General features: G+C 31.8%; 1 protein-coding gene across 1 annotated transcript; it reads right to left on the bottom strand.

Annotated features, from left to right (window-relative positions):
* Nucleotides 1-2,069: 2,069 nt before the first annotated feature.
* Nucleotides 2,070-9,844, bottom strand: LOC100780346 (arabinosyltransferase XEG113). Its single transcript, XM_003547689.5, has 13 exons — nt 9,453-9,844; nt 8,740-9,036; nt 8,420-8,625; nt 7,931-8,036; nt 7,095-7,351; nt 6,773-6,908; nt 6,391-6,485; nt 6,243-6,296; nt 4,864-4,977; nt 3,290-3,388; nt 3,068-3,193; nt 2,733-2,819; nt 2,070-2,621 (listed from the first exon to the last, which is right to left on the bottom strand). Exons 1-13 carry the CDS (start codon nt 9,622-9,624, stop codon nt 2,454-2,456), a joined length of 1,917 nt encoding a protein of 638 aa, XP_003547737.1. The 5' UTR covers nt 9,625-9,844; the 3' UTR covers nt 2,070-2,453.
* Nucleotides 9,845-12,137: the final 2,293 nt, after the last annotated feature.

The raw sequence follows: 12,137 nt of genomic DNA, 5'->3' as shown, positions 1-12,137 counted from the left end.
TTATTGTATATTGCCATATTCTTCTGGAACCAGCAATGTCATGCAAAATGTCGTTTCTTTCCATGATCAAAGCATGTATATATACTATCACATTTATTAATGTTGTCTAAAACAAATAAAGAATTTTGTTTCCTCATGAACTCTTGATACAATCTTTTTCTTTTCTCACCAATTATATCAAGAAGAATAGGAATGACGTTGAAAAAAAAATCGTGGATTCCACTAAATATTAAATGCCTTGAATATATTTTAGGTCCATATAAATTATCTAATTTTTTTTTTAGCCTCTAATTATTATTTTTATTGTGTTAAGTCCCTAATCAAACAAAAAATTGTTTTTAGCTCTAGTTAGTTTGTTTTAGTCCTTCTAATATAGCTATTTTTTTGTTTTGATTCCTGATAAATTAACGAATTTTATTTTGGATTTCTATTAAATATTTTTCAAGAAAACCAATGCAAAATGAATAAAATTTTATAAGGATGAAAATAATATATATATATATATATATTGGAATGACTAAACAAAATAACAAGAATTAAAAAAATTATTTTATTAGGGTCTCAACACCAGAAATTTTTTATTAGGAACACAGAAACATATCTAACTCATTAAATTCTATTCGCTAAATAGGAGATGGAAGTTGCATTCATAGTTGTACAACTTGGTTCGTCCCGGTCGATCGAATCGGTCCAACCGGGATTTGATGACCTAATCGAATCGGTTCTACTATTGGATCGGTCACACAATTTAGTGACCAAACCCATCCAGTTAGGTACCAGATCCCGGTTGGACCGGTCTAAAAAATAAATAAATCACCTCTATCAAGCCGTTTTGATGTTTCATTATTATTAATTGTTATTTTGGATTTTAAAGTATGAATGAATTTTTTTTAATTAAATAATATTAATTATATATTTATATATAATAGATACATATATAATTTTAAATTTTTAATATATATAGAATCAAATTGGACTAATTAATGATCTATGATTCACTATTTTAACCGGATTGGATTTCACAACTATACATTCATTATATAATGAAATTTAATGCTGTCTAGTACACTGGCGTGTGAAAGGGGAAAGTAGTTTTGCACCATGCGAAAGTTTATATGGACCGTCCGATAACTACTCAATATTTGGATGGCTAGGATTTTGTTGCCTGAACCGGGTGACATGGATTTCATGAAAATAACAATAACTTGATATTAAATTGTTTTCTATTTAACTTTCTTACTTGGTAGACCTTTTGTATTGGCTATTTCAATTTTATGGAGTTTTTTTTATTTATTTTATATACATTTGTCACCAAATAACTAGTCTGCACTAAAACCAGGGCGCATTGCTTGGTGGAGATGCTGCTACTACCTCTGTTCAGGGTCGGTCCAACAATAAACAAGATCTAAAATAAATTCAATAAAAATTATTTAAATATGTTAGGCCTTTTTTCTAACATATATGATATATGACTTTTATTTTATTCATGTATAAGACATTTTTTTACTTTATAGATATTAATGACATTTTTTTGTTGATGAACCTCAAGTATAAGTTTTAATTGTTTTATCCTTAAGTCGTTCTGTCTCTCCTATTGCTGTATAAGTGCATATGCTGCTCACCATTTGTACCATGACCACTATACTCGTGCTCCTTACATACCTCATTAAAAATTCAATCAGCAACTCAAACCAACCTCAAGCATGGAAAGTTTAGCAAACATGTATGTAGAGCAACCATGACCCTAAATGCTACTGCCTATTTTTCTATAAAAATTAACCATTTTTTTATGTTAGATAATCATTTATCAATACTTTGCTTGACACCTATATTGTTATGCATCGAAGGATTCTAGAAATTAATCCTCAAAACATGGAGCCACAGATAAATTTACTGGATCATGTGTTCACATCTAAAGTTGCTGCTAACAGCAAAAATGCGATGACTAATGTTTAAAGATAAGTTAATGAGAAGAATATAAATTAACATAAACAAAATCAATAGACGGTGCAGCCAATCAGATAACTAAAGCACATGTCAATGGACAGCAGAAAATCAAACACCATTTATTTTCTGTTCAAAATAAAATATGGAAGAAAAGAGTGATACAATTGAATGTCTCCAGTATTTAATTACAGTCAAATAAAAGATCTACTAAGACATCAAAGACCAAAAAGTGCATCCTCTTAAGAAATTCCCGGCCTCCATTTCTCTTGACTGCAATATATTGATAACATGATACAAAGCCAAAAAAAAATTCTAAATTGTTACAAAAGAACCAATTGTCTAATCTCTATGAATATCTTACATCCTCAATATGGATACAGATTCTTCACTTGTGAAAGTTTACAATCTTTGTGTTGACAATTAGTTGGAAATTAAATCTCCTTTGGATTTATGTCTCTTATTCCCCTATCCATCAATGTTTTAACAAACACAAATCTAAGTTGATTTCAATACGGTGGATGATCATCCTCAGAAGTTTGAGGAGGAACTGCTTTCCATCCTGGTTTCTCATCCCAGTACATATCATAATATATATGACCAGGACTGTGATCTGGCACACAGCACCATATGCCCACATACCGCTTAACACGATTTCTGAATTTTTCTTCCCTTTCCTGGAAAATAAATGCATGGCATCAGCACATAGTAACATTTTTTTTTCTTTGTAGTTGGATGCTAACTCAACAAAGTAAAACTTCAAATGAAAAAAAGCAAAATGTCCCTGCCTTGTCAGTAAAACCTGTGAATGCATCTTGCACTGTAGAGAACTTGATCACTTTTACATCCTTGAGTGACGAGAATACTTTCATAAACTGCAAATACAGGTAGAAACAACAGTGTTAAATGGACAGACATGATTAATACCATCAAGTTTACCAGAATTTCATTTATTGTTTTGTTCCGAGTTTCATTTCTGGTTTATTGGTTCTCTGGTTCCTATCAAGGACATTCTGTATAATCATGGCAGTGTACTTTATAGGTTGATTTAGAAAAATTTAAACAGAAATTAGTATTAAATAGATAGGCATGATAATAGATATAATGATATATAATTAAATACCATTTCTTCATTGCTGTGCTTGGGAAATTTAAGTACTCCCCCAACAGTGGTATCATTTGATGCTGATGCATCACAATCTTGGGTTCCATCTTTACAGAGCTGAACATCAAGCCAAGACTTTTTTACCTGAACTCAAGAACCAAAGGCAAATAAGTTTATTTTAACTGACATAAATCAAAGCAAGAACCATGATTTAAAATGGATGTAAAAGACATTTATTACCTCTGATGGAAGAGAAGGATTATCAAGTATTGAGTACTCTCTAAAATCTATTTGAGGACCAAACTCTTCTTCAGGGAGCTTTTTCAACATGACATTCACCTACAGTAGAGTGCATTTCCATAGCAGCATAAGGAAGTGACTGATAAAATGTTATAATTATGTAAACAAGGGAGAGGTGGGGAGAAAGAAAAGATGGGGAACACATTAAATATTGCAACAAGAATTGAAGAAAACACAAAATTCAAACACCATATAGAAATAAATAAATTAAAAAACATCTAATTTAATTTTAAGTACACTCTTGAGGTAGCAGCAAGTTTAAACATGAATCAAACACCCAAAATAAATTATCTGATTTATTGAAGTAATGGAATGGGATATATAGAGCAAACAAAAATTCATATGGATAAATTTCTGCACTTTGAGCCCATTCAAGGTTTTCTTTTGAGCTTCATGAAATGGTATGGGCATAAATCAATATAAAGAGAAATGTTTTGATTTTGAACACACATTCCACTCCCATCAGAGGCTATTCACTTTTATTCAATATCATACAGCAGTCACGGACGCTAATTTATATATCATCGTGAATTGAATTTCAATGAATTTTAGGTTCAATTATTCTTCTAAAGTTACTTTTCAAAATTTACTTGTGCATTTTGTGGGTTACTTTCAGAGCATTAGAAGATGGAAAATTAGAGAAAAGATTTTCCACAAAATTGCGGTGAAATACCTTTGAAATACTAGTTTTAACTCCAATCATTAACTTTCAGTTCTGCCCATGTTTATGTTTTCCACAGCTACAATTATGACAAAAAATCTTCAATTATCTCTCATTGACCTACAGACCAACGGTGGCTAGACGCATTCCTGATTGATTAACCTTTTTTGAATGGTTTCCCTTATTCACTGATTAAAGATCAGAGCTCGAAGCCTGAAAAAGGTCTGAGGCCATGATTGAAACCGCTGTCCAAATACAAACCATAGGTGCCAGAGCTGCTACAATTGCTTCACCAGTAGCTGCTGTAGGTATTGGAAATATATGCCTTTTCGTCTTGACTTTCCATGTTCTTCTTAGGTTCATTCTCCCTTTGGATTTAGAAGTGAAAGTCTTTTGCTTCTATCTAACAAGGCCCAAGTTACAGCAGGCTCTTTCTATTATGAAATGGTTCATCTGTATCTATTTATTGGATAGTTAAGTATATAGGATTTGTACCTTCTTTGATTTGATTTTACTTCATTCCCCCTTGACTATGCTTCCGCTCGACCCAAGCAGCTCTGGAGTCAGCTCAAGACGGACATAACAGTCCATAAACCTATGAAACTTTCTATTTTTTTATTTACTTTTTTGGTTAGGAAGTCTATTGGTACCTATCCCCATATCCCAACAGTTTTGAGGCCTCAATAATAAGAAACATATTGCTCATTGAGTACAACATAAAAGTATTGTTACTTATGGCATAGACTATTTGGTAATTGGACCCAAAGGTATCAATATGATTATTTAACCTTCCAGTTCCAAATGATCCAATTGATAAATGAACAATAAAAATAATAAGGAATCACTTAAATACCTCAAATACGTGGTCCAAAGGACAGAGAAAAGGTTGTCTAGTCATGGACCCTTCCAAAATACCAGGATGGGGATACCATAGCCTATCAATCCTGCACCATAGTGGCGGCATGACCTAAACACACAAAGAATCTACTTCAAGATAAAAATAGAGAATTTATTAAAAGTTAAAATGGAAAAAAAATGAAGCCATCAATCATAAAAACCAAGCATACCCACAATAGCTAAATCACCTGCCAGATGTATGTTTCAACTAAAACTGTCATACCAGAAAACATTTTCAACTAAAACTGAAATTTGAAACCAGTTATATAAACCATTTCAACATGTTAGCACATAGAATAATGTATTTCAGTATATTTTGGATAGTAAGGAACCTTGCAGCTTTAGGCAGGAATGATATTTATTAGAAGGGGGAAGGGGGGGAATGAAGAATCAAGAAACCAGTACCAGAATTGTGCGAGCAGTTATTTTCCACTCACTGAATAATTGGAAAGCAACAAGGGAAGGAAAAGCAACAAGGGAAGAAAAGCACCAAGGAACGAGTAACAGCTGTAATACTTATAATGACAACTTAACCAAAAATGGTGAATACAATGAGAATCAAGAATCTTCAATTCAACCATAGCTTTTTATTATGTGACAAAAAACAACCATAATCTAAGTTGAGGACTAGATTTTGGTGAAATGCTTGAGTGAAGAAGCACTCAGCAGCATCTTGATTTATAATCATTCATATTCATATTGAATTACATTTAAGAGCAATAATTAGAAAATGTAACTCCCTAGGATAATGATAAGACACTATACATGAATCTGCCTCTTTAACTAGCCTAGACATTATTTCCCTAGGAATACAAACAGTTTTCAACAATCTAGTACCCTAATACATATCAATACCGATGAATGCAAAAAGAATATGGGACAACTAAAACAGCTAAGTAAAAACTATGGCTTATCACTAATGAAAATATGTGACATGAATGTGTGCTTTCAATATGTAACACAACATAAATTTATGGAAGCATACAACCACTTCTCTTCTGCCAAAACAAAATTCTGATGTACATGCTTTTGGTTTACATTAAGCATTAAGCAAACAACATAATTACACTGCACAACTGCATAGCAAATTAAACAACCTAGTTCTTTAGTTTCATATAGAGGATTCTATTAGAATTTTAAACATATTTATTAAGAAGTACTGAGCCAAAATAAAATAAAAGTGTAGTCCATTTTCATCTAAATGTTAATGGTTTATCACTTAACAGGATTCATAAAAAAAAATGTTATAACAGTAGATATTGACCATGACACTTTGCAATTCTTATTCAGCATGTAATACAATAAGCATGTATGATCCCAAAAATTAGTTCTTACCAGTGTTCTGTTTAAAAGGGAAGCAATTGCAAGTGCTGCCCTAATCTGTTTAATCTGAAAGAAAAAAATGTGCAACAAGTATTACAACATGCAACATAATTTTGCTTAAAGTGTAGACATGGACAAGATCAGGTTGATACATACATACTTGGTAATTAACAAGAGTAAAATGTGATTCAACATTATGCTCCCCACTTAGCAATAAGTTTTTTGGAATATGTGGCTTAAATGACAAGAAACCCCCTGCAAAAGTTTATCTAAAAATTAGGTTGCAGTAATTCATGAAACAGAGTAGACTAATCAATCAGAAGAGGAAACTGTAACCAATCCATTCATATGCTTAAGTGAAAAAAAATTAGAAATCAGCATCACAGTCTAATGCAGATAGAGTAGAAACCACTCAGTACAAGATTTAAGTAACAGGCAAAGACAAATAATGAGATGAGTGTATTTACACAAGTGCGTTAAAATAATAAAATTAAGAGAATGTCTGCACACCCAAATTGAGTGAGGAACAGCAACTAATTTACCAAGAGGATTATAGTATTCTGGTGGATCGAGGAAGTGCATGGCTTCTCGCAGTCGATGGCGCTTTCCTTCAGTGCCTCCATATTGAAACGTTGTGTGCACTGCATATGGCTCCAACCTTAGTTGCTGGTACATAGCCTGCAATCATAAATTCAGAATATATAAATAAACATTCTTACATCAAACAGCTACACAAATTCTCTAATCCGATCAACATTCCTCCAGATAGTTTATTGCATGAAAGAAAACAAAGGTATAGCAAATAAAAATCAGAAGAAAGAAATATTTCAAACAGTTGAAAATTCTTAATTGAATAAAACCTACCTGGATAAAATATGTATGTCCACTACAGAAGATACTTGCCGGCAAAATCCCCAGCTTCAGTTTTCCATCAAAAACAAAAACAAGCCCACTTTCATCATCAACAGATGGACCTAACTGTCTGTGAACAATATCATTAAACCCATTTTGATCCCATATCTGGTCATCAGCTAGGAGCATTTCTTTCCATTGCTTTGCCAATTTTTTTGCAGACTCTGTAGGTCTCCAATGGAAAATTCCTATGTTGTATGCGCCACTAACTATTCAAGGTGATAGACAAGATCATCAATATACAGTCAAAATAACATGAAACAATATGCATAATAAATGAAAGATGAAGAGAAACAATAGGTAAGAGAAATGATTTGGTTACTGTGACTCTAAAGCAATATAACCAGGGAGAGAAAAACTTGCTTCAGTATTATGCCATTTAATTTCATAAGTTGGTTGTGCTGAAGAATGTGCTACAAGATGTGAACTTCCATAAGATTAATTTTACTTTTATGAACTGGGAAGACCAATAATAGAATAAGAAAACCTTCAGGCATCTGTCAAAGGTTGCATTGAAGATCAATTTGCTAGCTTCTAATCTAAAGCCATGCCAAACAGGGTAACAAGGCACTCTAAAGTGATGTCTCAAAACTGTTTTTATGAATTAACATATAAAAGATGACTATCATTCAAAGAAATAATTTTCATGCCCGTAGATGTCCTTTGACTGGAACTTGACTGGGTTACATGTTCTATATAATTCATAAATATGGTTCATGGCAAAAATAAATATGCTAGCAGAACCTACATAAGCACAGTAAAAATAATGACAAAAAGTTAATATTCACCTTCAGGCCAATTTTCCAAACTATCATCAACAACTGTTGGTATAACTTGATCACTTGAAGTTAAAACATCTGCTTCTGGATAACGAGCAAGATACGGAAGCGGGTTCTGTTTAACAATTATTTATTCAATAATTAGGAATAACATATAACAATCAGATTATTGGTTTCGAGACATTGTAAAAGATGATAGTGCATAATGAATTTAAAAGAAAAGATCATAATAAATCATAATAATTGCATGGAAAAATATAGAGTTAGATGATAAAAACAAATAATACTATAGGGGATAGGGGAATAGCAAACAGAACAAGAAAATGAACAGAATCTCTGATAACTATATTGCATTCACTGTAGAGAAAGAAAATATCCTAATCAATAGAATTTCACTGATTCTTTCAGATCATTAATCAAAATCTAACCAAGCCTATGAACCATCCTAATAATTCAAACAAATTGGCTCAAGAAAGCATGTGCAAAAATGAATATCACCTTCAACCAAACCATGTCAGTATCACACATCAACAGCTCGAAACCAAAAGGCAGTATTGAGTCTATCAGAATAACTTTTTCTCTCCCCATTTTATGAAATGTTGGAGAACCCCAGCCAACATCAACTGTGCTCATATGGCTGCCCATGTCAAAAACTGGTATCCCTTTCCAATACAGTGCCTCCAATAATTTGGTGTCCATTGCACCTAAAAGTTAGGTTTCAAAATTCAAACAACAAAATACTGGATATGCATTTCTAGTAAGGCATCACTACTGCATATATATGACAGATAAAACAAGACTTAAACAGAGATGCTCACCAACAAGGAAATTAGAAACCCCCAGATCTGTCAATTGTTTAACCCACGTAAGAATAAAATCCATGAACGCGTAGTTACCAAAGGTCACTATTATAGCATTATCCTTCACCCTTTGCCGAACCAATTCTTTGGTCAGCCTGAAATCCTTCAAAGGTGGCATCTTTTTATTGGGTGGTGGATCATCCCATATAGACCTTGGTGATTCATTTCGTGGCCTTGGGGAAGGAGGGGGCACAGTATGCACCGCTGCTGACTGAGAAACATTTAGTGTCTGATCCGTAACATGAGTTGCATCACCTGCAAAACCATGTTCAACTAAGGTTTAAAATCCAACTCATACATATTGTAAGAAAACAAAGGCTTTAAATGCATAAAAATTGTCCTACATAGGCACTACCACCATTAAATTGTCAATAGAGTTAACATCTCTCTCTCAAACACACAAAAAAGAAAACATATATCTCAACTTTCCTTTTCCAACAAGAATTAAATAAGCCCAGCAGAAAAACAAGACAAAATTTAAGGATTTAGCTAATGCTCCAAAACTCAAACACCTTCAAACATTACCCCCCATCTACCACTCCGATGACATAAGAAAAGCAAGTACCATTATCTAAGCAATAATAACAACAATGATTGAAATGGGTATTTAAAAATGAAGCTAAAACTAATGAGGAACAAAAAAAGGCACGATTTTTAACGGAAACACATACTCGAAATGGAAGAGAGCCATGCAGAAGATTGAGCAGAAGGAGGGTTGGCTGAGTATATAGCAGAGAAGACGTAGAAAGAAGAAACCACGATGCCAATGATGACAACAGTGTAGATCGTGAGGAACAGAGGCTTCGAATTAGCCACTTCCTCAAACCCTTTTCTCCACGCCATCTTTACCAAATCAATGTTTTCACAAATCACCAACACCAAAAAACCATTCTCATCTTTCAATGCTTCAGAAACAAGAGACGTAGAAGATGGTGAAATGAAAAACCAAGATTTGATTAACCTTGAGAGTAGCTTGTTTGGTTCAGATTGCCACTTCCAGATTCTCTGGATGTGTAATGGTCAACTCAAATGCTTGTCCTGCTTGACATGACAGCATTAGTTTTGTATTTGTCTAACATGACCAAAATACTAACCAATAAACAATCTTTTTTTAATTACTCTATAATTACATTGATCTTGATTTTGGATCTGTTGACCTTTTTTTATTTTTCCTTTTCGATGACGGCTTTTAAACCGTTTCTCTTTCAGGAAATCACAAAGGGGAATAGGGGATACAGACAAAAATTTGCACTAGAAAGATTGTTTTTTAGAATGTAATTTTGATTTAAAGCCTTTTGCTTTAATGTCAAATTAGTATTTTAGGTGGTGGTTTTTTTTTGGTGAATTTTTCGGTGGTGGTTTAAATAAGATAAATATTTATTTTATATAATTAATTATATTTTATACTAAATAATTTTTAAATATAAATTATACTTTAGATTTATAATAATTAATTTAAGTTATGATATACAATTATTTTTAATTATTGATGGTAAGATAATGGTTTGCAGTGTTCATCTTTAATTAATTAAGTATATGCAATTAATTAATTAATTATTAGATAATGGTTTGTAGTGTTTATATTTATGTTTATACTTAAACATGTTGTATGTGTGATGAGTTAGCTTTTAGAGTGTTTGAACCTACCTAAGTGAGGTTTGAGTTTTATGAGAATAGGATTGCGAGTTTTGTGAGTTGTGGGGTGTAAAGAGACGGAATAAGAGTCATAAAATCTTCCAAAAATTCTTGTCCTTAATTTACTTTGTTCAAGAAGAGTACATTTTTTACTCTTTTTTGTTGTTGGGGCTATGTAAAATGGTAAGAATCATCTTCTCCTTTCATTTGAAGTTCCATTTTTATTTTTCTTCATAGGTTGTGGGTGGTGACTTGTTGTGTGGTAGTTGAGTGGTAATGGGAAAACTCTCATCTTGGACCCAAAGTCCTCTCCTTTTTCCTTCTTCCTCTCAAAGTTTTTTTTCTTGGTTTATAGAGATAAGTGAAGCTCGCCTCTTTCTTGTTTTGGATGTTTTTGAATTTGTAATGTTAAAAAATACTTTGTTGAAGCTTAATTGTGTTGTTGAATATTTTGGGTTGAAATGAATGATTTTTTTTATAAAAGATCATGCCTTGGCATAAAAATTATAACTTTTTACAGTTTTTAATCATTTTAATCAATTATATCATATGGTAATCGATTAAAATGAGCTCCAAAGGTTGATTTTGAGTTTATCGTGAGTTGTAATCGATTTACATAAGTTGTAATTGATTCATTCGACCCGAGGGATTGTTTTGTTGACTCGAGCTTTGTTGTAATCAACTACAATAAATTGTAATTGATTACAATGGCCAAAACTTAGTTATAGAGCCTGAATTTGGAAAAGTAGTATTCATGAAAGTTGTAGCCATGGATGTTATATAACTAATGGCTTTTGTTTTACTTTAAAATGTGTATAACTCTAGAAATGATCCAATTAGTGGACAAAGGTCAAGTTATCGATAATAAGTAAAAGTTTCATAGATTGTAATTTTAGGCATAGTATGCTTTCAAAATAGGTCGTTGGGTAAACAAAAAAGTTGAAGATAATCTTCTTAGATTTCAAATGACATAAAAATCAACTTGATTGAGTTAGTATATCTTTAATTTTCATGTTTATAAGTTATGAAGGTCATAGGCACATGATAGAAAATGAAGGAGATGATAAGCCAAAACTTATGAGATGTTTTGATAACCTTAAACATGAAGTGAAAAGTTGTTATAAAGATATAGTGATACATATTTATATTGATTTGATTGGTCTATGATATTATTGTTTAGAATATTATATTGATGATGAGATAATTATATTAATTGATAAATGTCTTGAATTGTGTTGGTTGATTTCTTGATGTTGATATGAGACGTGGTTGAGATGATGTTATTTTATTATTAGAATTGATTTTATGTGAGATCATGATATTCACATTCATATGAGTTTTTTTTAGTTGTTTGTAAGAATTTAAGGTGTTGAAATGTCTTATTATGCTTATTGAACTATAGGTGAGTTCATGAGCATGATGAACATATGAATGATGAATCTATGATATTATAACCTTTTATGATGTTAATTTGAATGATCATAACAAACATGCATTGATGAATTAAATTGCATATAAATAAGAATGGAACTAGACAAAATTATCAAGGGAGACAAAATTTTAATACACATTAAACAAAATTAGTAATGACTAAATTTACTATTAATAATTATTGAAAATTTAAGTTTAATAAAAAAAAGTTATAATATTATATGAAAATAAACATAACTACCTTAATGTCAGTTTATAGTAAAAAAATTAAATTTATGATAAAGGAATAG

This window comes from Glycine max, chromosome 16, assembly GCF_000004515.6.
Source record: "Glycine max cultivar Williams 82 chromosome 16, Glycine_max_v4.0, whole genome shotgun sequence".
Taxonomy (NCBI): domain Eukaryota; kingdom Viridiplantae; phylum Streptophyta; class Magnoliopsida; order Fabales; family Fabaceae; genus Glycine; species Glycine max.
Note: the sequence above shows the minus strand (reverse complement) of the source record. Positions and strands in the feature narration are given on the sequence as shown.